Source organism: Herpailurus yagouaroundi, unplaced genomic scaffold (assembly GCF_014898765.1).
Source record: "Herpailurus yagouaroundi ecotype Mexico unplaced genomic scaffold, PumYag 141, whole genome shotgun sequence".
NCBI lineage: Eukaryota > Metazoa > Chordata > Mammalia > Carnivora > Felidae > Herpailurus > Herpailurus yagouaroundi.
The window spans coordinates 75,815,461-75,842,190 of record NW_024412396.1 but is presented as its reverse complement, the minus strand read 5'-3'; the positions used below and the strand labels follow the sequence as shown (position 1 = coordinate 75,842,190).

The following is a 26,730-nucleotide window of genomic DNA, read 5'->3' as shown; positions in this document are numbered from 1 at the left end:
GTGCCCCTGTTCCGTGTGGTTCCCCTGTGGCGGGGACACAGCAGTGTGCCTCTCTTAAGACCCGTGGGACCGAATACCGGTGTGACTTCTACTGTTCGTAAATTAAACATTTTTTAAATGCAAAAAAAAAAAAAAAAATCAATTCCAAAAAAGGGTGAACAGGAGAATACTGTAAACAGGCGTACGTCAGCATTTCTGGAAACATAGATGAGACAGACAAATTATTAGAAAAATAGAGAGAAAAAGCTTGACTAGTCCTATGGTCAGCAGGTCCATGGAAGCGATGGTTCAAAGTCGTCCGTGTGGACGCTTGGGTCTGGCAAGTGCGGACGTGGAGGTGGCAGAGAGCGTCGCAGCACAGCAGCCCCGAAGCCAGCGCGGGGCCAGCGGTCCTGCCCGCGTGTGACGGGTCACACTCTGCTCCCGCAGGCAGAAGAGCCAGGGAGATCCTCGCCCCCGCTGTGGCCGCAGCCTGGACGGAGACCTTTTCCCCTGTCCCCACCCCACCCCCCACCACACTGACCGGGCTCTGAGGTGCGGCCGGGGCCGCGGACAATGTGCCATCACCTCTGCCGCCGGAAAGCCCCGGGGCTGGACGGCGGGGGGACCCCGAGGCACCCAGGGTGGCCTGCAACCTCCAGCAAGAAAGGAACATTTTCAGTGGCGCTGGGGCGGCTTCTCGCGGGTTGAGGCCGGGATGTTAGTTTGCCGAGCGGGGGTCACACAGGTAAAGCAGGACGAGGGGGCTCTCCGTGCCGACACAAGCCGCGTGGGCGTCCCAGCGAACCGACCCGAAAGGCATCCAACCTGGCAGGAGGAAGGAAGACTGTTTGCCGATGACGGGATCCCGCGTGTAGAAAACCCTCCAGGAGTCACGAGAAGCCTGTTCCAACAAGCGCAGCCGGCGAAGGAGCCCGACGCAAAGGCGGCGCGGGGGTCCCACTGCGTTTCCGGCCCTCGTGGCGAACTCCCGGAAGGGAAGTTGCGAAATCAATTTCCTCTTCGATAACATCAAAAAGAATGAAATACTTAGGAGTTAAGGTATCCAAGGAGACCACAGATTTGCACAGTGGAAAGAAATTATGGACGACGTGAGCATGTCCCAAGTTCACGGACTGGGAAATGCCCGTGGAGTCTCGAGGGACCCCCAGTGGCGGAAAAAATTGACAGGGAGGGGGGGCAGGCCCGGGAGCAGACAGGTGAGGCTGGAGGCCAGCCTCCCAGCTCGCAGCCCCCAGCCCTGCTTCTGGGCTCAGGGGCTCCAGACGTCCCCCTCCCCCGGGGGCTGCTGAGGGCTTCGCAGGTGACCCCTCACCCCCCCCCCCCCCCCGGGGCCCCCCCCCCCCCCCCCCCCCCCCCGAGGAGCCGGTTCCTGCACACGTGATGGTGTGCAGGTGGGTGTGTGGTGTGTTTGTGTGTGCACACGTGTGCAGCCACGCATGCGTGTGAAGGTGAGCAAGGCCTGGTCTCCGGGTGGGTGCTGGCGGGGCTGGTGTGGAAGGCTTCACCGAGGCCTCGTCCCCCTCCCCGCTGGGCGGCAGGTGAGGGGCAGGAAGTGGACACGGCGCCTGCCTCTGGCCTGGATTTTCTATGAGGGGGAGAAGCGGCCCCTGCTGCCCCCGGGGAGCCCGTCAGAGCTTCACGCCTTCCCCCCGCCCCCCCCCCAGCATAACCTCTGCCGTGGGCCAGCTGCACCCCTGCACCCCCGCCCTCTGGCCTGGCCCCACCTCACCACAGGCAGCTGACCTGTAGTGCCCTGAGGCCCCGGGTCTCCTCTGGGCAGCCCTCCGCGCCCCCCCCCCCCCCGCCTAGCCGTCCCCTGGGCGATGCCCAGCTCCTGCCTCCGCCTCCCCTCCTGCCCGTATCCAGTGGGTCCCGGCCCCTGCTCTCTGTCTCCTGGTGCTGGGGCCGCAGGCCTGGACGCCGCCCTCTGGCTCTGCCCTCGCCCTGACGAGGCAGGGCAGCGTGTGACGGAGCGCTCGGCCCCTCACAGAAAGGATCTACTCGCCACCACACCCCCCCCCTCCCCGGGAGACCCTGCAGGCCCAGGGGGCACTCACCCCTCCCAGCCTCACTGTCCCTGTCCCTCTGCCCTGATGCCCTTCCAGGCTCCAAGTCCTTCTGCAATGCTTCTGGTCACACTCCCGGGGTGGCCACAGCGGCCTCTCTCTGGCGCCCGCTGACGTGAGGGGGCCCCCTCCGTGGGCTGTGGGCTCCCGGAGGACCCGCCTGGTCTCCAGAAGCTGCGCAGGGTGGTGCACAGGGCAGGGGCTCTGTAAGCACCCCGGCCTGGCATCCTGGGCCCCCTCCCCGCCATCCCATCCCCCCAAGCTGGGCGTTACCAGACTGCTGAGACCTGAGGCTGGCTAGAGGCCCTGCAGAGGAAACCAAATTGCTTCCTGTGTGAGTCGTAGTGCCAGATGTCAGCAGTGTGTTTGCAGGGGCTGCTCTCTAGGAGGTGTCAGCCAGCTGCAGGGGTGGGGGGGTGGGGGGGTGGCTAGCCGCAGCCCCCACCCCACCCCACCCCTGGCATTCCCCGTCCGAGGGCACTTCTGCTTTTCTCTGTATTGCAGAGGGTGCAGGCGGGAGGAAGGCCCTGGGTCCCAGATGCCACGGGCCGGGGGGGGGGGGGGGGGGAGACGGGAAGGCAGGAAGGTGGGGGAGGGGGGTGGCTGGGGACAGGGTCTCATCCAGGCTCCCAGGCAAGCCGCCCTGGCTGGGGGGGGGGGGGGGAGGGCGGGTGGTTCGGCGGGGGGCGGCGCTGAGGGCCAGGGGCCTCCTCTCTGCAGCAGGCGGCCTGTGTGCCCGGCCCGCTCTCCTCATGGGGACGTGGGCAGAGCGATTCCCAGCCCTCCCCTGGTGCCCACAGGCCGGCAGGCTCTCTGGAAGCACCGTCACTGCCAACGTTTGGGGCCAGGTAATTCTTTGTGGTGGGGGAGGGGTGTTCTGTGCATTAGGGGATGTGCAGCGTCACCCGTGGCCCCCCGGCCCCAGACGTTAGGAGCGTCCCGCCTCAGTTGTGAAACCAAGAATGTCCCCTTGGGTGAGACATCGTCCTGCCTGGGGACCACCGGGGAGGCCCTGGCCTGGACGTGCTGCAAGGGGGAGATGGTGGCCGGGGGGCTCCGGAGGCCGGAGGAACCCGGTGGGAACAACCAGGTTTTCGTCTCCCGTCTGGGGCCGACCTCGGCAGTGTGGGGACTGGAGGAACGAGTCGGAAAAGAAGGCGGACACTGACGCACGGTGCTCCGTGAGCCTCACCACCTGGCCGCCTGGACAGCGCTTCCTGAAGTGGCCAGGGGAGGGACAGCAGGCGGGGGCCTCCTGGTGCGTCGGGGGGACTCTCAGGTCCTTTTGTGTCCCGGGGCGGCGCGGCGCCCTCCGGCACAGTCCTCCCTGAACGGCCTGGTTCTGCACCTTCACGCGCAGCTCGCGGGTGCGCCGGTCACCTCTGTCCCGCCAAGCGGGTGGCCGTCCTGCAGCAAGGGCCCACGGTCGCCTGCCGTGCCCCGGCCCCGACAGCACCCAGGACGTGAAGACCTCCGCTTTCTTCTGATGCTTATTGTTCTGTTCGCCACTTGGTCCGCGACCCCCTGGAACAGGTTTTCTTGGGCGCAAGGGACCCTTTGTGGTGCCCCAAACGCCCCATAATCCGAGGGTGGGCGTCCTCCTCCGCCCACCCGGCAGCAGCTCTGACGTCAGGAGGCCGCACCCACGCGTAATCTTTTGAGACTGGTTCCCTCTGACGGGGAGGACGCTCAGGGCACGGTGGGCTCGGGGGCACCAAAGTGGATGGGGTGCCGGCCCGCGGCCCGTGGGGCTCGCGGACTGAAGAGACAGGCGGACAGACGGGGCCGACGGCTGGTCACAAGAGCAGGGTCCGGTGTGGCTGTGACCCCCTCTGCAGGGCTCCGGGATCCTCTGCGTCCCCAGCAGGTAGAGGCGACACTGTGTGCACCCCCAAAATATCACCCGAAGTGACACTTGATACTTCCTGCTGAATAGCTGGTGGCCCGCGGAGACTCCGGGCTGCCCACCGAGGCTATTCGGCATCACGACCTCCCCCCGGAAGGGCGGACCTCTGTCGGTGCGCGCAGAGGCCAGGAGCCACGCCCATCCTGCTTCCGGAGGCGGGACCGCGGAGGGGTCGCGGGGGCCTCCCCTCGTCCATCACGCCCCGGGGGCCTCCCCCGGACACCCCTCTCCCCAGCTCGTCTGGTCCCTAGGCTCCTCCGTGCTTTTCCCAGCTCGACCCCTTCTGGTCCACTTTCATCCCAGGGCCTGCCGAGTGCACACCCCCCGACCCTGCCGGGTCGAAGAGAAGCTGGTGACCGCGTGTGCCCGAGGCAGCGTCTGTCCCCCTCTCTCTTAGGCATCGGCAGACACAGCAGAGATCACGCCTTCCAGTCTCCCCTGCAGCCAGGCGTGGCCACAGCACCGCATTCCCCAGGACGCAGGGCTGGAAGGACTGGGCCGGAAGTCTGGGACGCCTCCTTACAGGCGGGGGGCTCCACCATCCTCCGCTGTCCTCCTTCCTGATGCCTGAAATACAGCTGTGAAGGCCGGAGCTCAAGCAGCCACCTTTGACCACGAGATCAGGCACCAGCTTCCCAAGGCTGTGGACGCTTCCGTGTCAGCTCCGAGAGAGAAGACCCCTGTGTGTTGAGTGTGTTCATCCGTGGGGGTGGGGGCAGGCTGTCCTGGGCTGAAGGAGGGTTCATGGTTCACACTCAGCGTGTGGCCCGGTGGCAACGAGGGTTTCAAAATCACTGAGCTCTTGAGATGGCCCCTCTCGGAAGCCCCGTTGCTCCCCCGCCTCCTCCCTCTCAGGGCCACTCTCTTCAGAGCCGCGTCTGAGGGAACTCCTGTCCTTTTAGGAGGAAGCCCCCGCAGCCCCCTGCCTTCCCCTCCTCCATCACGACGGCCGAAGGCGGCAGAGCCACAGGAGGGTGGGGAGACGCGAGGAGTCAGGGAGGCTGGAAGGACCATTCGGAGCAGCAGAAACTGAGCATCCCAGCAAACAGGACCAGGCCACCGCGGACAGACCGACGCCCACGACAAGGGAGGGTTTGTGCCAGGCACGTGGCGTGGGCAACCGACGGAGCAAGTGCACCTCGAGGGCAGGTCTAGGGAGACAAACCGTAAGATCAACCCCACAGAGGCAGCGTGGGCAACTGCTCAGATTTGGGGCAAGTTTGGCATCTTTCAGAACGATGACCGTGCCTCACGGAGACACGCTGGAGATCCGGAGACCCGTGAGCCTCATCCCCCAGGCCCCGGCAGCCGGCGGGCGACAGCAGCCCAGCGTTTTTCGACACGGGAATGGACACGCGGGGTGCGGTCCACCCGCACGCTGGGCGTCCCGACACCTGCTCCGGCACAGGTGAGCCCTGAGGACGCTACGCCGAGTGACACACACCCGTCTGTCTGAGCCTGTCTGAGGGGGACAAAGCCTGTCTGAGCCACAAATAGAAGGTCCCCAGACTGGCTAGCTTCGTGGACACGGACAGCAGAGTGATGCCGGCCGGGGAAGGGCTGTTTGTGTTTCACGGGGACAGGGCTTCAGCCTGGGACCTTGGACGTGTCCTGGAGGCGGTGGTGGCAGTGGCCAGTGTCGATGTACTTAATGCCACTGAGGCATACACGGAGAAGCGGTCGGAACTGTAGGTTTTGTGATACCTAGGATTTCCCACATTCGAACAGACCGATGAGTCCTTGATGAGAGAGAGAGAGACTCTGAGTGCTCAGCCACCTCTGGAGAGCTTCCCAGAGGAACATGCTGGGTGACGGTGCCTCCCACACACGCTGGCCAGCGGATGCGCGTGGAAGCATCACGGAAGTGCAAAATCGGCACTTAGCGAAGCAGGTGAAGTGTTGCCTTGGCGGGACTCCGAGTGACGCTAAGGCTCCCAGGGTGAGTGAGGAGGGGAGGGGAGGTGGTGAGGAGGGGAGGGGAGGCGGTGAGCCTCTTGTGTTACCACACGCTCTCCAGAGGTGCGACCGCCAGAAACGCCAAACTGCCCCAAACCAGGCGGGAGAACCCCCCTTCCTAGTTTGGGAAACAGGTGAGAGAAGAACACGTTAAATGACACCTGAAGGACCCAACCGAGCAGATCCAACGGGTCGGGTCACTTTAAACTGTCGACCCTATGGGCGGCTGGGGGTGGAGGGGCCCAGCAGACACAGGCGGGGGTGCTCCACCCTCGATCGGACCCTGGCTCGAGGGACCCGCTGTCAGACCACGTGGGGCAACCGGGGAGGCACAGAGCGCGGGTGAGAGGCGGGGTGGCCGCGTGCGCCGGCGGGGGGGGGGGGGGGCCGGAGGTGGACGCGCCAGTGTCCCGGGGGCTGAGTCGGGGGCCTGCGTTCCACTCAGACACGTGGACGCTTCTAGACGAAGCCCGTCCGAGGTCTTCACATCTGTTGAATCCAGCTGGTGGTTCCTCGAGGGCTCGTCAGCCTGCCTCCTTTTCGTTATAAAGACTTTAGGACCCAGGAGGAGAATAGACACCCTTGAGCCCCTCGGCTGGGGGTGCAGACCGCCCTGGGCAGACACCCCGAGAGCCGGAGCAGGTGGGAGAGAGCCGTCCCGCCCACCCTTCCCTACCTTCTGAGATTCAGTCTGAGACAATAGGACCTACTCGAAATGGTGAACGACTTCTGCTTATGGTGAGATGGTGTGAACGAGGTGGCCCCGATGCGATGCGTGCAGAGTCCTTCCGGGTTCCGTGGGGGACCTTCCCAGCAGGAGTCAGGAGCCAGTGACCCCTGGGGGCACTGTCAGGTGGCTACGGCCCCCTTCCCCCCACCTGGAAGGCAGTCGGCCCTCGGGAATAGGCCCCCAGCCCCTCGGCCAGGTGAGCTCACCCCTGCTTCTCGGCAGCCCCGTACTCCGCTGAGACCTTCGTCCCACACACGCACGCCCTTCGCTGGGCCGGAGTCCGTGCCCCGGAAGAGGCCCTACTAACGGTGGGGGTGGAGGGCTCAGCGGACCTAACTTGAACCAGCCGCCGTCCCCGACCCGGCCACCAAGGCACAGAGCCGACGGTGGTGCAGGTTGGAGCTGTGTCAGACCTGAACCCATCAGCGGGGCCTCAGGGGAGCCCCAGAAGACACGGACCCGTCCGCGGAGGCCCGGCCCGGACCCCGCCATCCCCGGTACACCCGGCCTGATGGGGGCTGTGGCCCTGCTGAGGCCCGACCTCCCAGGCCACCCTGAGCCGAGACCCGGGAGGCGCGTGGTGCTCGTGGGCAGTGGCCAGGCCCCAGGCGGGTGTTTCCGGGAGGCTGAGGTGCGCCCTGCACCCAGACCTGTGCGGACTCCAGGCCCAGCGTTCTAGATACTCGGCAGCCACTCGCGCCGAATCGCTGTTCGGGCCGGGTCTGAGCGGACCCCTGCCCAGAGCCACGAGAGCCTGCAGGGTGGCAGGCTGAGCCCCGAGAGTCCCTTAGAGAAAGGGCGGCCTGCGGGGCACCCCCCACAGCGACCCTCCCGGCCCCGAACACGCCTGGGGGTGCGGCTGCCTTAGATCCGCCCCCACGTACTGTCCCTGCTGCAGGGCCGGGCACGGCCACCCGAGAAGTGCGGGGGGCCCATCCCTGCGCCCCCCTGGACTGACAGAGTCAGGACCGGGTCAGGCCTTGGCAGTGGGGGAAGGCAGCGGATCACCTGCAGCCCCCTAGCGTTTCCCGAGGAAAGTGGGGTGGGGGTTTGGATTGCGGGTGCCTCAGCCTGGGGTCCTGTAAGCCGGACGGGGGACCGGCAGCTGGGCCCGCCAGGGCGGGGCAGCGCCTCGGTGCAGGACGCTGTGTCCCAGGGAACCCGTGTGGCCCCTCACAGAGAATCCCACCGGCGAAGTCCGCTGCGCCCAGCCGGGATGAACTCTGGGGCCAGACTCAGAGCCGAGGACAGGGCGCGCAGGCCCCTTCCTTCCAGTGGGAGCCCCGCCCCGGGCAAGGGAAGTGAGGAGGGAGGTCACCCCGTGAACCACCGCCAGGGGAGGGCGCACCGGGGGCCAGGGCAGGAGCCGTGTGTCTGGGTCGGCCGCGCGCCAGCGGTCGCTCCCGCTGCTCCCGCCTGTGGGCCGAGCCAGCTGGGAAGGTCCTGAGCGAATGCGGAGCGTGTGGCCTGTGTCTGAGGTTGTCACCGCCACGAGCCACAAGGAGAAGTAGGTGTGGGCTGCTTCCCTGCATCTGCCTCCAGGAGAGTTCAAGGCGCCAGGCGGATGACGGACGCCCCAACCCCGCCAGCCATCCTGGGCCCGCCCGTTTGCGGTTAGGAGGGTTTGAGAGAGATCTCTGGACCCCTGCTACTTCCTGAAAGTTCACAGCTGAGCATGAGGTCTGCCTCCCTGAGTAAGTCGTGGGCTCCATGTGCTGGGGAGCGGTCGGCAGGGGGGCGCCCGGACAGGTGGGGGGCTGGGGTGATTTGTTGGCACAAAGGTGGGGGCTTGGTCGAGGGTCTTAACCTGGGGTCCTTCGCTCGGCCTCTTCCGAGTTCTCGCGGTGGTCGCTGCTCCAGGGGGCCCGCGAGTCGGAGCTCAGAGGCAGGTTCCTCTCCGGGGCGGGGAGTGGCACTTCCTGGCCGCTGTGGGACCGCGGCTGATTCTCAGGGTGTTTGGTGGGTGATGTACAAAGCGCCTGGCTCCCTGGCCTCCAGGGCTGCTGGGGCCACGTGGGCATGAGGAGGACAGGCAGGACAGCGGGGTCTCTGCTGGGGCGACAGTCGGCCTGGCCGCAGGGCCTGGTCCTGGGGCCCCGTCCGGTGTGGGGCCAAGGCCAGCGGGGTGTTCCGTATCTGCCGAGAGCCGGGACGGGGAGTGAGACCCCCTATTCTCCCAAGTACGTGTGTGCCCAGGAAGGTGACAGGATGGTTTCAGGGGACCTGCCAGGAACAGGGGGGAGGCAGCCACCTGGGGCCCGCGCCCGGGCCCCCCCCCCCCCCCGGGGGGGCCGGGGGGGGGGCCCATCAAGCTTGTTGCCAAAGACATGAAATGAATTAAGACAATTCTTTTTAAGGACACTCGAACCCCAAGGTCAGGAGACCTGTGCTCTACTCACTGAGCCAGCCGCGCGGCCTCGCAAATGAATTTTGAAGACTTGCACTTAAAATCTATGCGAGGAGGGGGTGCCTGGCCGGCTCAGTCGGCGGAGTACATGACCCCTGATCTCGGGGTCGTGAGTTCGAGCCCCGCGCTGGGCTGTAGAGCCTACTCAAAAAGAGTCTATCAAAAGGGGAACAGTAGTGGCCTGGCCACCGGGCGTGGGAAACACACGTGGTCTGTGTGCCATGAGGGCCGGGGGCGCAGAAACTCCCAGCTGGGACACAGAAACGAAGTCAGGGCTGGGTGTGAGAATGTGGGGAACGTGGAAGAACCCGAAATGTCCAGCAGTGTTCGTGAAACGGCCCCAGAAACCACAGACGATCCCCGGGGCTTTCAGCAACGTGTCGGGACGGGGGCGACGGTCAGGGCGGGGTAAAGACGCTGTGTGTCCCGTGGCTGTGCCTTGGGGTCTGTTTGAAAGTCCTGTCGTCAGAGCTGAGGAATATAGTTGAGAAGCTGGGGGGACGGGCTGCCGGTGCAGCACGTGGTGGGAGATGCACTCGTTCAGCGGGTTGTGTTTGAACAGCGGCCGGTGAGGGCGCTCGCTGGGAGCGGAGCCGGGGGACCAGAAGGAGCCGCGAGGGGACTGGAGCCAGCTGTCACCGGAGCCCTGGCCGGGCTGGGGGGAGGTGGGGCCTGTGGGCCCCTGGGGATGTGGAGGCGCAGGGTCATGCCCGGGGCTGTGTGGCTGTCGTAGCTCCCCGAGAGAATAGACCGAGGACAGAGACCCCCCCACCCCAGGCCTCCAGGCCCAGGCTGGCATTCCAGGCATGGCGGGCTTGTCCCTTCCCTGCGTCCCCGGGCTGGGAGCAGCCAGCTGGGTGAGGCCTGGCACCTGCAGCGGGCCGTCCCGCGGGATGTGTCACTCCGCCTGCCCCACAGCTGACACCCGCCTCTGTGGGTCCCCACGGCCGCCCGCACACGCGGTGGCTCTCGGAAAGAACTGGCCACCGTGCGTGACCACGAGCTGCTGTGGAGGGACACGGGGAGCCACCCCCGCCGCTCTTGGCGCCCCCACCTAACATCCAGCCCCGCGGGACGGCCAGGGTGCGCTGCGGCGGGTGGGGTGGGGACGCCGAGAGGGCACGGCCACTGCCACCCTGGCCGTGCCGGGTGCCGCGGCCAGCGCCCCCAACCCCCACGCAGGCCTGGGCTGCCCCGTGTCCCGGCCACCGGGATGATGCAGGGACCCGCCGAGGTTGGGCGGGAGCAAGGCGCTGGCCGGGGGCGGGCCGCACTGCCGGTGCCTGACGGTCAGGGAGGTGGCCCGGACCTGGACACGAGCACCGGGCCCCCACGGGCCGCGTGAGCACGCTGCCCCAGGACCCCCCTCGCCCCGCACCGGTCTGCTCTCCACACGGCCCCCGCAGGCCTCAGCTCAGAGGAGCGCGCTGTTTTGCTCGGGCACCACTTCCTCCGGCGTTTGCAGAAGCGGCTGCGAGAGACCCCACCCCTCCCCGCTCCTGTGTGCGCGGGGGAGACCGGGCAGTGCGGCCCCCCGGGGACGGGCTCAGCCTCACAGCTTCCAGAATACTCGAGAGTTAGCGTGAGGGCGGCCGGGCCCGGAGCCCCTGCAGCAGGCAGCTCACCGTCGTGACGGAGGAACTCGGGCCCCGGGCTGAGGCTGGTGGCACCCACGCTCCCGGGGCTGCAGGATGTCCTGACGGCTTCCGGGTGGCCTGGCGTCCCCGCAGCTCCTCCTTTGGGGGCCCCCCTTAGTCGGGCCCACCCCCTCACCCCTGGCCGGCCGGGGCTCCGTGCTGGGGGGTGGCGCCACGCGGGCCCTGCTGGGTCACAGCCGGGAACGCCTTAGACCATCTCCTGCGGGGGCAGGGCCTTCTAGAACAGGCCACAGACCTGTCAGGGAACTCCCGGGGGCTGCCCCCCTTGTCGGCCCTTCCCAACTGGTAGGGGGCTGACCCGAGACCCGGGGGCGGGATGGGCAAGGCCCAGCGGCGGCCCTCCGGGCCCACGCCTGCCAGCGTGTCTGGGAACGTGGGCTCAGAAGGTCAACGTCACTTGGGAAACAACTTTCTAGACTCACCTTGTTGACTTCCAGGAGCTACTTTCTGTAGCTTCAGGCAAACCCTGGCTTCCTGTGACCTCTGACTGCTGGAAACACGCCGCCAAGGGGGGCCGGGCGGGTAATCTGCGCTCTTAGGGTGCACCTCCCCTGCCCAGGCAGCTTCGGGCGGGACTGGGGCCAGCACAGCAGCCCCTCTGGGCCCAGCCTCTGCCCCTGCAGGACAGAGAGGCCCATGGGCCTGCCTCACGGAGCACAGCAGGAGCCCAGGGCCCCTTGGGGCTCCGGGCGTGCTCTGCACACTGTGGGAGCGTGGGTTTAGGGCGCTCGCCTTCTCCCAGACCCTCTCTGGCGGATAAGGGCGCCTCTGGTGAGGGAAGGAAGTATCGAGATAGGGTGCCGTGGACGCTGTCCCCCACCTGCCAGGGCCCTGCTGTAGCTCAGGCCCCTACAGGCATGGTGGGCGCTCTCCCGGGGGTCCTGGTCCTTTCCGTAGGGGGGAGGTGCCGTGACATGCCTGCAAGTCACACGCACTTCACATTTTGGGTCATCGTTTCGCCAGGGGAAATTCCTAGAAAGGATTTTACATGATCAAAAGTTAAGTGCGCCCCAGACTTTTGGAAGCATGCTGCACAATCGGGCCCAAAACATTCATGCCGGTTTACGCTCCCATCAACGCAGTAAAGACACCCGCTTCCTCACACTTTGGCCAACACTGAGAATTAGAGTCCTTTGTTTTTGTCAGCCTGATAAGCAAGAAAAGACTGCCCTTCTGACGTTGATGTTCGCATTTCTTTGATTATAAGTAGAGTCGAGCACTTTTTGGGTTTTTAGGAGCTGTTTATTACGTCTTTTGCAAAGTATCTGCTCATGGGTTCCGAAACTTCTTATATTCATTCATTTTTTATTGTATTTTTTGATGTTTGTTTACTTTTGAGAGAGACAGAGACAGAAGGCGAGTGGGTTGGGGCAGAGACAGAGGGAGGCACAGAACCTGAAGCAGGCTCCAGGCTCCGAGCTGTCAGCACAGAGCCTGATGCGGGGCTCGAACTCACGAGCTGTGAGATCATGACCTCAGCCGAAGTCGGACGCTCAACCGACTGAGCCACCCAGGTGCCCCAAAACTTCCCATATTTATTGATTTGTAGATGTTCTTTGTATATTGAGGATCTGCTGTTATATCTATATATATCCAAACATATCTATATATCATATATAGATATATCTATATATCATGTGTATCATATATATCATGTATCTATATATATCCTATATATCATATATATATCCTATATATCATATATAGTTATATCTATATATCAAAATACAAGACTTGACACATAACAAATGCTCGCTAAGGGTTGAGTCATCTGTTGAATGACTTAATTTCTGATCTAATCTGATTTTCCTAAAGCCATTCCGTCCTACTCTTTGTCCAGGTCACTTTGAGCTCTTGGAGCAAACTGCTCAGTAGGATCAAGAAAACACATGACATGTACTAGAAACCGGAGTGCATGCTAGAGCCTCTCTGAGATCGGAGCAACTCAAGTATGCCAGGTGAGCCCCCTTCACGTCTCCGTCGACTTTAACCACTTAGGAGGGACTGCAAGAATTTTTCTAGAATGCACGTCACCTCAACATGGGAGTAATTACTTCAAAACTTAGCGTGAAAAATAGCCTTGTCTAAAAAAAAAACCGTCTCCGAAACAATAAAGGTGTAGGCTCTCCATCAAGACACAGGGAAGCATCTGTTTCTTTGCTCTCGAGGTGCTAGGAAACACCGGGAACAGGACAGCGAGGGACCGGGGTCTCCTATCATGCCCATCTCTGGCCAAGTGCCGAGCCCCAGAGCTGTCACCTGTCACCTGTCTCCCGCCCTTTTCCCAGGGGGTCGGGGCCCTCGTGTGTGCCTGCGGTGGGGGGGGGGGGGCAATTGACAAGTGGGCCCGACAGCGCCCAGGCCCCCGTGCCTCGGACCCTCGCCGGTAAATGGGGATGGCTGTGCCTGTCCCGGGGAGGGGGCGGGGAAGCCACCTCACACCCATTAGGACCATTAGGACGGCAACCCTCACAAAACAAAACACCAAAGTGTTGGCGAGGACGCGGAGAGACCGGGTCCCCGTGCACCGTCGGTGGGAACGTTAAGCTGGCGCGGCCGCTACGGGAAACAGCCCAGCGGTTCCTCACAAAGTCAAAAACAGAACTGCCGTGTGATGAGCAATCCCACTACGGGTATTTACCCGAAAGAAGTGAAAGCCGGGTGTCGAAGTGACGTTTGCACGCCCGAGTTCTCGGCAGCATGCGTCCGAAAGGGGGGGGGAGTGGAAACGACCCGGGCCTCCATCGACGGAGGACTGCGTGAACGCACGCGGCCCAGCCTTAGCGCCGAAGGACGTTCGGACACTGGTGGCGGCAGGGACGGGCCTTGAGGACCTGAAGCCAAGTGAGGGAAGCCAGACGTAGAAACACAAATCCTGTGTGACCCCACTCCTGCGGGGGCCTGGGGGGGTCGACTCCCAGGGACTGAGCAGAACAGGGCGTGGGCGCTGCGGGAGCTGAGGGGACTTCGGGTTTAACTTCCGGTTTAACGGGGACAGTGTGGCAGTGTTGCAAGCGTCCCCAGCGTCTCCTGAGGAACTGAAAGGCAGGGGCCAGGGGCAAAGGCTCTGGTAAGCGTGTGTCACCAGGAAGGACACAGACGTTCGTTTCTGTGACAGGTCCCAGAGGAGGCGGGGGAGGGAGGACGGGGCCCAGGGTGGCCCCGGGCGCAGGTCGGGCGGTCAGAGGGGGCCCAGGAGAGCAGGCTGGGCAGGAGAGGGAGGTGCCCGGGACGCGGCAGATTCCTTCCCCACGGCGGGTCCCCAGAGAGTGCGTGCGTCTGCAGTGTCCCTGCCACTTACAGCTGGGGGCTCACGCCTGAGGACACGCTTCATCCTTGTGACTCGTCCGCCCGCCACATCGCCTGCCCCTCAGGAGCACCGGTGAGGGAGGGCAGGTGAGGACCCACCTCGAGCTCTGGCAGCTTGAGCCGGGGCTCAGGGCCGTTCTCCTCACTGGCTTCTTGCTGTCGGACGGGGTGGTGACTCAAAGGTGGCCGTCAGGTTACGCCTTCCTCCGGGGGCCTCTGTCACAAGCAGGTGCTGCAGGGGCCCCCGTGTCCGGGCATCTTCCCAGTTGTAGGTGAAGGGACACTAGGGGCACTCCCTGGGGCTCCCACTTCCCATGCGGTGGCCCGTCGGCCAGCCTCAACGCGTTCCTGCTGTGAAACACTTCAGAGCTGGGTCACACATCGGCCGAGCCCCGTGAAAGCTTGTCTGAACTCTCGAGGGGAAGGAAAACCCTGAGCAGGGGTGGGGAAGGTGGTCAGCGGCACCGGGCCGGGTGGGTGTCCGAGGCTGTGCACCGATGCGGTCCCTTCCGTCCCGGGGCATTGGGGTCCCCAGAACTCCAGAGCCCTGAGCGTCTCTGGCCCTCAGACTTCGTGTGATGCCAGATGATGGTGACTGTCCCCTGTTACTGAATCTCAGTGAGAATCAGCACAGGGACATTCACGGGCCTAAGACGGCACAGAGGCCGTTTTACGTCTACACCCTGACTCACTGCTGTTCGCTTCCTAATGGGCAGGGACAGCAGGTGGGCCGTGGCTCTGGTGCGGGAGTGGGTGGGGGGCTTGAAAGGGGTCCCCTGCATACGGGACCCCAAAGGACAGCCCTGGGCAGTGAGGGCTGGAGTGAATCCGAGGATCCCTGCCCGCTGGCCGCCAGAGCTCGGATGGGGGTCCCAGGCGACTGGTGACGGGAGGCGATGCCCCTTCCACTCAGGCAATGCCCGCAGGTAACGCCCAGCAAACGTGGGCTCAGAACCGCCGCCCACCTTCGAGGGAGCCGGGCTGTGGCGCATGGGCAGGGGCCAGAGGGCTAGTGCCGCGGGGTCAGAGCCCTCAGCCCTCGGTGCCAGCTGCTGGGACGGCCTCATGGGTGCGACAGGGGCACCTGGGGCGCGTCGGGGGCACGCAGGGCACGGACTGAGCCAGAGGCCATCCGGACAGACTTGGAAAGGAGCCAGATGGAGTTTCCAGGAATGAAGGCTGTATCACTTGGACGAGTTAGACACCGATGAAGGGACTCCTACCCTATAGCTGGACACCAGCAGGCTCCTTGGATGGCACGGGACAAGGGGGCCGAGGTGGAGGAGGCCCCACAGCAGGATGAGACTCGTGTGTCCGACACAGCCGAGCAGAGCCCCGAGGGCGAAACCTGGGGTCCCTGCACACTGGTGGGATCGACACACTCTCGGATTCCACAGGTCCGAAGACAGGACAGCCAGACCGACGGGTGACTGCTCCCCGCTTCGGAGGCCAGAGGACGGAGCACAGGGCGTCCACGTGCCAAAGCCGCGGGGGACCCCTGGGTGAAGAGGGCGTCTCAGGCAGACCCGCGGGGGCTCCTACCAGCAAGGTCCTGTCCTTGGCAGAGGACGTCCTGAGGCAGGACGAGGGGTCTCAGGAGGGCGGCCCAGAGGAGGCAGGTGAGCCGGCAGGAGCCCGGCCGCCGCGTGGCTTGTCGCACAGGGCAGACCACAAGGCCAACGTGCGAAGCTAGAAACGCGCGAGTCCCCACACGACTGGAACCCTGGGGGGGAGCGGTGCGTCGGCCAGTCGGGCCCAGAGAGATAGCGCTCGGGGCTCCCGGGCCACACGCTCAGCAGGGTGCAGACTCTGACGAGCTCCGGACACACGGAAGCACACATTTCGTTTCCAGGGTAGTCTCTGAAAAACCTAAAAATAGACTTGATAATAACTTCCAAATGAGTAGAGGCGGGAAACAGAATTTAAGAAGTAAACAAATCCAGAAGATGTGTTTGCTCGCTTGGTGGGAAGGGAGAGTCTGTCCTAGCCGCTCTCCTTGGCTGGTGGAGGGCTGCCGTCCCCCTGTGTCCCCACACCGTCTTCCCCACCCGCGTCCCTGTGTGCGAATGTGCCCACGTAAGAAGAACACGGTCCCAAGGGATTAGGGCCCACCCAAATGGCCTCATCTGAACCCGGCCGCCTCTGCAAAGACCGGCCCCAAATACGGTCATGTTCTAAGGTGCTGGGGTCAGGGGTCCCCCACGTCTTTTTGCGGGGGGGGGGACACAGTTCAACCCATAACAAAAGACAAAAGGGGAATAAAAGCAAACAGAAAAGCAGACAAAGGAGCACAAAGTAAGGTGGAGAAAAGCAACAAAATCATATCAGTGATGTCAAGAGTATAAACGGATTGCAATCGGTAACCGAGAGGCAGCGAGCGTCAGATTTCTAACTCCAGTCGGAAGCGTCACATCCAAACCATAAGGATGCAGACAGGCTGGAAGTAGGGGTGGGGAAAAAAATACCAATGACTACTCATCGAGAGAGAGCCACTCTTTTTATATTAAGTACTAAACAAAGACTTAGTATTAAAAGCATTATTAGAAATTACACTGCCTTCCTGTGGTTGTGTTACAAATGACTACAAACACAGAGGCTTATAAATGCCCATCTTCATTGTTCGGGGGATGAGAGGTGAGAAATGGGCTAAAACCAGGGTGTCACAGCCGCGTTCCTCCTGGAGACTCAGGGAGAAGCCGTTTCCCTGCGTGTCCGGCCTCCAGAAGCTGCCCGCATCCCTGGGCTGGCAGCCCCTTCCTCCCTCTTCAGAAGGGCCGGTGGCCCCCACGTCCCCACATTCCGGGACCCTGTGACAGCACCGAGCCTGCCCCGGCAATCTACGGCAGCCTCCCTCTTTTCCTAGTGTCAGGCAATTCACAAACCCAATTCCATTTGCAACTCCTTTTGCCACGGAACCAGAGTTGCACATGAGCCAATCAAGCCGCTAGACTCACAGGTTCTGGGATCAGGATGTGCACATCTTTGGGGGGGGGGCGTTATTCCGCCGACCCCAGAGATAAAGAGACCATGACATAATAGTACAGAGGTCAATTCATCAGGAAATCAGAACCGTTTTTAACTCACACGCACCAATTAACAACGGCTTAAAACACATAAAGCAAACCTTGAGAGAACTACAAGAAGTACACAAATCCCCCATCACGACAGGGGGGGTTAATCACTTTTCTCCATAACTGACGGTTGAAGCAGGCAAGATGGTGCTGTGCACGAGCCGGGGTCAGGGATGGGGGTCAAAGCATGAAAGCTGCTATAGAAGGGCGGTGGGGGGGGGGCACCCCGACTCTATTGAAAATGTGCACAGAAGAACACTCACTCAACAATTAAAGAATACACTCTGGGGGTGCCTAGGTGGCTCAGTTGGTTAAGCGCCCGACTTTGCTCGGGTCATGATCTAGCGGTTCGTGAGTTCAAGTCCCGCGTCGGGCTGTGCTGACGGCTCGGAGCCTGGAGCTGCTTCGGATTCTGTGTCTCCCTCTCTCTCTGCCCCTGCCCTGCTCACATTCTGTCTCTCTCTGTCTCAAAAATAAACACTAAAAAAAAAAAAAAAAAAGAATACACTCTGTTTTCTGGCACACAAGCAACCCTTTGAGAACTGACCTCCGTGAGTTACGAGGACTCGGCGTCGCACAGCCCATGGGCTGTGACGCCGCCAGGCTGGAGCCCAAAAATCTGACAGGCATTTGGAGAACCCTTAAACGCCTGGTGCCTCTGGTCTGGAGCGAGCACGAGTCGTATGTTCTCTTGGTTCCCAGGCGCTCCCATCCTCACGCTTGTCTCTGTCCCACAGGGAACGACACCCTAGTAAGCGGCCCTGTCTCAGCGACCCCGTTTCCCGGCACGGGCCCCTGTAACGTGTCCTTCGAGGACAGCAGAGTGGTCCTGGTGGTGGCGTACAGCCTCGTGTGCCTGCTGGGCTTCCCGGCCAACTGCCTGACGGCGTGGCTGACGCTGCTGCAGGCGCGGCAGGGCAACGTGCTGGCGGTCTACCTGTTCTGCCTGGCACTGTGCGAGCTGCTCTACATCGGCACCCTGCCCCTCTGGGTCGTCTACATCCGGAACCAGCACCGCTGGACCCTGGGCCCGTGGGCCTGCAAGGTGACGGCCTACATCTTCTTCTGCAACCTGTACGTCAGCATCCTCTTCCTGTGCTGCGTCTCCTGCGACCGCTTCGCGGCGGTGGTGTATGCCCTGGAGACCCGAGGCCGCCGCCACCAGAGGACTGCCTTCCTCATCTCGGCGTCCGTCTTCCTCGTCGTCGGCCTCATCCACTACCCGGTGTTTGAGATGGAAGACAGGGACACCTGCTTCGAGACGCTGCCCACCAACACCAGGGTCGCCAGCTACTGCTACTCCCGCTTCGCCGTGGGGTTCGCCGTCCCTCTCTCCGTCATCGCGTTCACCAACCAGCGGATCTTCAGGAGCATCAAGCTGAGCACGGGCCTGAGCGCCACCCAGAAGGCCAAGGCGAAGCGCCTGGCCATCGCGGTGGTGCTCATCTTCCTGGTCTGCTTTGCGCCCTACCACCTGGTGCTCCTCGTCAAGGCCGTCGCCTTTTCCTACTACAAGGGAGACCCGGGCTCCATGTGCGCCTTCGAAGCCAACCTGTACACGACCTCCGCGGTGTTCCTGTGCCTGTCCACGGCCAACGGCGTGGCCGACCCCATCATCTACGTGCTGGCCACGGGCCACTCGTGGCAAGAGGTGTCCAGGATCCACAGGGAATGGAGGAAGTGCTCCGCGAGGACAGATGTTGTCAAGCTCACGTGTTCCAAGGACTCAGAGGAGGCGCCCCTGCCCACGACGCTCACTAACGGCCACACGATCCCCAGGATCGTCGAGCCCCCGGAGCCACAGCCGCGTGCGTGGGGCTCACCGTGCACCTTGGAGAGGCCGGGCGAAGAGTCTTGTTGAGCCCACGTAGAAGCCCAGGAGAGGTGGTGTGGTTTCCCGTCCACTGAGCTTGCCAATGAGTGCCCGCGGCGCTGGCCGAGAAGCCCCCCTCTGGGAAACCTGCCAGGATCTCTCATTCCTGGAGCCACGCTCTCCGTCGGCCCATCAGGGTCCCGGCCCCCCCGGCTCCCCCCGCCCGGGCCGACACAGGAGGCGGCTCGCCCAGGCAGCGCGCGGCTGGCAGGCCGGCCTCTTCGTCCGCACACATCCCGGCCGGCTCACCCGGCCACTAGCGAACAGCAGGGCTGTGGGCAGGGGCCGCGCGCCTGCCCGGTGTGGCCCTGCACGGTGCCCGGTCCCGCGCAGTGGTGACTTTATTTCCCGTGCTTTTCTGCAAGCAGTGCTTGGATGACCGGATAGTACGGCAGGGGATCTTTGTGCTCCGTCTCAGGATGCCCTTCCCGCAGGGCCAGCTCGCTGTGGGACAGCCAAGGCCGACGAGGGGGCAGGAGCCCAGGCCGGAGGGCCCTCGGCCGGGCCGGCTCTGTGCCACGCAGGTGTGAGGTCGCGGGCTGCCGGGGACTCCTCGGGGAAGCCGTGGGCTGGGGCACCAACTGCTCTGACTTCAGCAGGGCAGCCGACGGGCCTCCTGTAGGGTGGCCCAGGTCGAGGGTGCCGGTGGACACCCGGGAAGGGTCAGACGCTCAGCTAAAGAGGCCCGGAGAACGGCTGGGATTCATTCCTTCATGTCAAGGCTTCCCGGCCTCAATGCCAGGGGAGAGGCCGCCGAGGGCTTGCAACGGGGGGGCTCAGGAGTGAGCAGGTGACGGCCCCAGGCCTCCAGCCCCTCCACCAGGTGCGGATGGAGTGTGGGTGGAGCATGGAACCTGGTCGGCCATGGGGCCCGAAAGTGGGCTCCCTGAAGACGCACAGCGTCGGGTCACGTCCGGGCTCGTCTAGGCCAGGTCACGTTGCTGCCTCGGTTTCCCTATCTGTAACAAGGCCGACGACACCTACCGCACGCTGACCCACTACCTGTCCTTCGGGCACTTCACACACACCTGCAGCTCACGCCTGAAACAGGAGCCCGGCGGGCTGTGCGCCCAGCGTGGGGGCCTGGGCACCCCGGGTCCCCCCGAGCTGTGCCGGGCCGTCGTGTTACATTGTGCTCTCGTTTCTGTAAGGCAGCGGTCACTGTCCGCGGTGGTTCTTTGTAGTGAGAGCCATCGAAAAGATACACTTGGAAATAAAAATGCGAAAATACACGCCAGTCTCAGGTGCCTTCCTAACGAAATAATGCCACCCTCCCCTTTTCAGGGACGTGTTTTCCTCTAGGGCTGTCTGGGGGCACCAAGCCCGTGGGAGGGGTATGTGCCCAGGCTCTGGGGTGACGGCTGTGGCTTCAGGGCACAGTCCGGAACGCTCAGCACTGGGGACGGAGCCCGGTGTCCCTGGACGGGGCGCTGGGGACGGAGCCCGGAGCCCGCGGACAGGCCCACAAGGCGTCCATGCTGAGCCCGCGCCGTCCTGCCGGGGACCATAACCACTCGGCGCAGACTGAGCAGCTTAGCACCAAACTTGTTCTCTCTGGCCGCCGTCGCGGGGGCTGGCCGTCCAAGGTCAAGGTGTCTGCAGGGTGGGCTCCTTCTGGGGGCTCTGGGGGGGATCCCTTCCAGACTCTTCTCCCAGCTGTGGGCGGTGCCCGCCATCCCCGGCCCGACCCCCGCGTCGGCCTCCGTGTCCGCGCCCTTCTCCTCTGGGACTCTCCGCCTCTCCTCCCTGTCCCAGGGCCACGTGCTGGGCTCCAGTGGCCGCGGGGCACGGGCGCAGGGGCGCTGGGTTCACAGCTGTCCCGGCCCAGCGTGCTCCGCTTCCTGTCCTTCGTCCTCGGGGAGCTCAGAAACTGCACCCCCTCCCCGTGGGCACCAGGGTGACCAGGCTGCCCGAGGGCCCCCGGCCGGAGCTGCTTTGGCGGGGGGCGGGGGGCGGGGGGCGGGGGGGCTTCCGGGTCTTTCCACACCTCAGCATGAGAGGCAGCGTGGTCCCGGTGCCTCAGTACCACCCCAGGAGCGCGTCCCGGACAGGAGAGAAGGAACAGACGGTTGGCTTTCACCGGCACGTGGGTCTGAGCTCTGTGCTAGGGGCTCTGTGGGGGGTGTCTCCCCTTGTCACCATAGGTCGCTGACGGGCTGGGGGGGGGGGGGGGGGGGGGGGCCGGCCCCCGGGGGGGGCGGGGCCTCATGCACGAGGTAGAGCGGCTGGAGCCGGGGTGGGCCGGGGTCTCGGGCCGGGGGTGTGACCTGCAGGGTCCCCTTCCCTGGGGGTCTCAGAGGGTGTCTGCAGTGACAGCATGGGGACCCATGAGATTAGAAAATGAATATGGGGAGAGACGGTGACCACTGGGGCCAAGGAGAAGCTCTGTGCTGAAGGCCCGACCAGCTCGGTGTCCACACTAAGACACTACTCAATCCACACCCCGCAGTGTTAGCTGAGGGGCTGCTGGGGGGGCCCAGGTGGGAGGGGCTGGGCTCTGGCCACGTGCCAGCTCCGGTGTGGGCGCAGGAGCACCCGGGGAGCAAGGCCAGCCCTGCCCTTGAGTGTGAGATCTTGGGGGCAAGAGGCAGAGGGCACCAGGCCCGAATCCCAGCCGGACAGAGACAGCTGGGGACGTGGTGGGCACGGGCTGGCCTGGTCCGTCCCGTCCGCCTGGCCGTGCTCCCCTCCTTGAAGATTAGTGAGAGTGTCGTCCTCACTCGCTGACCGAAGACCTCTCGTGTTTTCATCTGACATGTGCTGCTTCCAGAAACTTCTCTGGTGAGCAGTGGGGCTGTGCTGGTGAGCAGACCAGATATCCAAACATGAGACCTTCACTCACCGCCCGCCATGCCCCCGCAGCTTCCCGACTCACCCTACCCCCCACTCCCCTCCGCCCTCCACCGCCTCGCCCCCCCACTTCCTCCCCCACTCGCCCCCCCAGTCCCTAACCCCCTCTCCCTCTCCCTCCCACCTCCCACTGCCTCACCCATTCACTCTGGGTCCCCCTCTCCCCTCTTCCATCTGTTCCCTCCACGAAATGCTCCCTTGGGCACCGGAGGGAGGAGAGACGCCGGCAGTGAGGTCCACCCTCACAGTCCCGAGGCCAGCGCCCCAGGTGGGAGCCCTGAGACCCCTGCAGGGTGGCGCCCCCCTCACCTGGAGCCCACCACCCTCACTCCTAGGCTCTTTCCCTCGAGCGTGTCCCCAGATGGGGCCACCCGCTGTTTGCTCACTGCGGCCTTCCCAGCTCCCTAGACACGGCCTGTGCCTGAGGAGTCCCCTCTTGTTCCTCGAGGGACAACGGGGGCCAGATGGCCACGTGTGTGGGCAAGCTCCGTGCCAGCTGGGGAGCCCACACAGAACCCTCACATAGGACCAACCTACCGGGCACCCTCTGTTCCTGCCCTGACAAATACACCAGCACGTCAGGTGCAGGTGGGGCCCCTCCTCAGCCCACCCCACCCTCCGGGCACTGCTGGTGGCTGTGGCCCACAGGTGCACACCCCGGGTGGACCCCGCAGGAGAGGCCGGAAGGGCGCAGCCGGGAGTTCCTGGCCCCTCGGTCCTCAGTCGGTCTAGAAGGGGTGGCATGTCCCCGACCCCGAAGCCTCTTGCCCTGGGAGGGGTGCATGCAGGCTCTCCTGAGTGGTGCACAGGGAGTAGGTGGGGCTGGCCGTGGGACATGGGCTCCTGAGGACAGCTCGCTTTGGCCAGGTCACTCCACCCTGTGTCTTCACTGGGCAAATGCCTGCAGGGCCGCTGGGGACATTAACTGAGATCATGTATGTCCCTGGCTTAAGCTGGCCTGACACAGGGTGTATGCTCTAAGTAGGTTAGACACTGCTCTTGGGGTCCTGGGAGGTGCCAAGTTCGCGGCGGCCCCTGCAGGTGCCGCGTGCGGGCACCAGGGGGCAGCACGGCCCCGTTGGCCCCGCTCTTGTTCTAAGGGAAGAAGGCGCAGGAGGCCACGGGACGGGGGCCGCGGAGCCCAGCCGCCTGGGCGGAGGGGGGTTGCTGACCCCGAAAGCCTCCTGCGCGCAGAGCTGGGCCTAAGGAGAGAAACGACCAGTGGCCTTGAGCCCTGGCGACGAACGACAGCCACGCCATCACTGACAGTGCCATCAGTCCCCAAGCCAGGGGCAGGGGTGGGGCTCAGGACTGGGGTCCGGGAGGGGCGCCCTCGCGGATCCGGGAGGGGGTGGAGGCCAGCGGGGCAGAGACTCGGCGCCAGGGCAGCGCGCGGCGGCAGCAAGTCCCCCCGGGAGGCACCGCCGCCCGCCCTGCGCCCCCTCCGCAAACTCCACCGGGACCACGGAAGCACACGGTAACGAGTGTTGGTGCACACGCGCAGAAGTCACAGCCCTGGCACACGGCCGGCAGGACGGAGAGGGGGCGGCTGCTCCCGGAAACAGCCTGGCGGCCCCCCAAACGGCTACTCAGGCGTCGCCCCCTGCCGGGCAGAACCACGCCTGGGGCCTCCCCGAGGCTGACGGCACCGTCCACACGGGGACGCGCACCCGGAGGTCCACGGGGCACACTCGCGATGGCCGGAGGGTGGAAACAGGCCAGCAAAATGCGGTCTATCCCCCGGTGGGACGTGGCTGAGCCCAGAAGAATGAAATACTGACACCGCGGACGAACCGGAGGGCAGCTCGGCCTTGGACGGACCCCGACGGCAGCTGGGCCACGGAGGGACCTCAAGAACAGCACGGAGAGACAGAAGCAGACACGAAAGGCCACGTGGAGTAGGATTCCACTTCTCTGAAATGTGCAGAATGGGAAAATCTGTGAGGACAGAGCAGGTTCAGAGTTGGGAGGGGCGGTGGGGGGTACAGCTGAAGGGGACAGGCTTCTTCCTGGGGGGCTGGTTGCACATACCTGTGACTGTGGCGAAACCACTGACCCGTACCCTCTGAGAGGTATGTTGTATGGTATGTGATTATGTCTCGATAAAGCAGTTTAAAAAAACAAAGACGCATCAGACTGTGGCCCCAAAGCCCCTGAAGGGACAGTCTGGGGCCACCATGGCTCAGAGGGGGGCGGGGGGGAGGCTGAGATCCTCGGCTGCCGTGGCAGGGAGAAACCCAGATGCACACCCCCCCCCCCCCCCCCGCCCAGTCCCGTGTGGTTTGAGGCAACCGGGCGGCAGAGGGGGCCTGGCAGCTCAGGACCTGCCTCCCAGCAGCCTCAGCCCCGAGCCGTCAGGTGGGAGGTCAGCAGGGCACCCGTTGTCCGTGCTGCTCAGGAGACAGTCCCCTCCCTGCATCATGGTCATTCCTGACCAGCCTGGGGGTGAGCAGCCCTGCCCTGTCTGTCCTTTTGCCCCTGGGTTTGGGCCCAGGGTGGGCTCTGATTTCTTAAATGTCAGCCTACATCCAAATCACTGAGGGGCCCTGTTAAACACAGAAGGGACCCAAGGGCACCTGGGTAGCTCAGTCGGTTGAGCGTCTGACTTCGGCTCAGGTCACGATCTCGCGGTCCATGAGTTCGAGCCCCGCGTCGGGCTCTGTGCTGACAGCTCAGAGTCTGGACCCTGCTTCGGACTCTGTGTCCCCCTCCCTCTCTGTTCCACCCCACTTGCAGTCTGTCTCTCTCTCAAAAATAAATAAAGATTAAGAAAAAAATTTTTTTAAATACAGAAGGGACCCAACCCCGTGGCTCCTGAGTCAGAGCGTTTGCATCAGGGAGACCCTGGCTCATGTCCACACCTAGAGAGCCTTTGAGTCTCAGCCCGATGCCATCAGAACGGCGCATATCCAATTTCGACCAGTGAGAGGTGGGCCTGGAACTCAGTTTGCCTCCTGGAGGAAAGGCTCTTTCCCTGGACCCGCTTCGAGGCCAGGTGCAAGGTCTGGAGCTGCGGCAGTCACTCTATGACTGTGGGCAAAGACATGGAACCAGAAAGCCCGTGCCAAGGGGAGGGCCTCCGTGTCCCGCACCTGCCATCGCACTCCTTGGCCGCGTCAGGGCCGGTGACGTCGTCCTGCAATACCCCCCTGCTCTGTGCCCGGGGCCTGCCCCCCTCAGAGGGCATGGCAGCCGCCCCACCCAAACCTCCTCTCCTTCTGCCCTCTCACACTGGCACCCGCCTCGGCTTCTCTGCGATTTCACAGGGATGCTATGTTCTTTCCTGTACTCTCACACCCACGTCTGCTCTTACAAATTGCCTGTGATACCTCCGTGCAGACGGCTGGGGTGTCACGGGCCCTGCTGACGCTGGTCCGCCCCCTCCCCCACCTCCAGTCCTGTTCTCCTCCCTTGAGATCATCACGGGCTGTGCACCTTTGCAGACTCTTCCAGACTATTCCTAAGCATTGACTTGCCTACATAGGCACCCGCGGGAACTACGTGGATTGTTTTTGCTTGTATCCAATTCTCCGTTTTGAAATAACTTCCAATCTGCAGAAAAGCGGTACACTTAGTACTGAGAAATTCTGGATATTCTCTCTCCTTACCTAGATTCCCCAACTGTCAACATTTTATGGCAGTTTCCTTATTATTCACTCTCTCCTTCCATACAACTATTTATTTCTGCGCCGTCTGAGAATAAGGAGTCTCTCCTGCATAAACGTAGTGCAGTCTGAAAAATCAGGAAATCACCACTGATCTAACATCCCCCCCCCATCTTGACATGCTGCACGTGTCTCTGCAGAATGCCCCCTTCCTTAGCTGTGTCTGTGTCCTGTGCTTTCTGTATTTCTGTGGGGCCCCCTGGGAGGCGAGGCTGTGTCCTCCTCCTCACGTCCCGCCTGCCGGAGGCCCTGAGTGCCCAGCCAGCCAGCACCGCTCGCGTGAGGTCTCGCCACTTGGGTGAGATAACACCTGCCAAGACCCCTCCCTGTGAAGATAACTGCTGAGCACCTTGCACTCATTAGTAAGTAATTAATTAGTAAGTAGTTGCACTCATTAGTAAGCAACTAATTAGTAAGTAGTTACGAAGCAGTTCATAGGGACAGCGCTTGTGATTTCTTTGACGAGGCTGGGGTTCCCCTGCCTCTTGGGGGTGTACCTTCTTACATCTGGACTGATGTCAGCACGGACTCTGGGCTGCTGTCCTACTCGAGGGCCTACCGTCCGCCACTTTCAGTGGGATCCTGCGTCCTTTGGACACGTCGTTTTGTTTAGGTACTTCCTTACCTTCTGGTACAAGATGCCGAGCTCACTCAGCTCAGCCTTTTCCCGGAGGGGCCCCAGCTCCTCTCAGCGGAGGGCAGTGCGCGTGAGAGCCGGGCCCAGGGACGCCTGCTGTCTGTCACCAGGCGGCACCGTTTCCAGAGCGGGAAGATCTGTGCGTGTGTCCACAAACCCGCGTGCAGACCCGTATGTTAAGCTGAGTGTCCTCTGCTCTCTCCACCTTCCCGACACCCCAGCGCTGGGCTGAGCTGCATTGGCGCCCTTCTCCATTCGTTCGGGGATTTTCCTGTGCGGTCCCCAACAGGCAAAGGCTGGTCCCCACGGCGGGAAAGGGAAGGAGGAAAAAGAGAGCGGAGTGCGAAGACACGGCTGATTTGTGGGAGTGGGCTCTCCAGGGTGGTTGGAGGGTCCTGGCACGGGTCCGAGCCAGGCGGCGGCCGTGGGCAGACCGAGGGCTGCAGATTGGAGGCAGAGATGAGCAAAAGAGAGGCGTCGGGAGGACCCCAAGGTCTTTGGAGGAGTGGTGAGCAGCTGATTGAACCAGTAAAGGGAACAGGATGCTTTGGGTGGGGGAGGCAGACTTCCATTTCAGATGTGTAGGGTGTAGACAGAAG

At 63.4% G+C, this 26,730-nt stretch overlaps 1 protein-coding gene and 1 long non-coding RNA gene across 3 annotated transcripts; both read left to right on the top strand.

The window, feature by feature from the left end:
* The first annotated feature begins 532 nt into the window (after window positions 1-532).
* LOC121032368 (uncharacterized) lies at window positions 533-5,920 on the top strand. The gene is made up of 3 exons (XR_005791258.1): window positions 533-2,403; window positions 2,790-2,917; window positions 4,373-5,920. It is a non-coding gene; the product is annotated as an uncharacterized LOC121032368 (long non-coding RNA).
* Window positions 5,921-7,225: 1,305 nt separating this feature from the next.
* Window positions 7,226-20,211, top strand: GPR132 (G protein-coupled receptor 132). 2 transcript variants are annotated; one of them, XM_040478402.1, is made up of 3 exons: window positions 7,226-8,355; window positions 12,567-12,684; window positions 17,844-20,211. In XM_040478402.1, the coding sequence occupies exons 2-3, from the start codon at window positions 12,678-12,680 to the stop codon at window positions 18,965-18,967; spliced, it is 1,131 nt and encodes a 376-aa protein (XP_040334336.1). In that variant the 5' UTR covers window positions 7,226-8,355; window positions 12,567-12,677; the 3' UTR covers window positions 18,968-20,211. The 2 variants fall into 2 exon arrangements, with proteins under 2 accessions (XP_040334336.1, XP_040334337.1); XM_040478403.1 differs by lacking the exon at window positions 7,226-8,355 and adding an exon at window positions 8,491-8,841.
* Window positions 20,212-26,730: the final 6,519 nt, after the last annotated feature.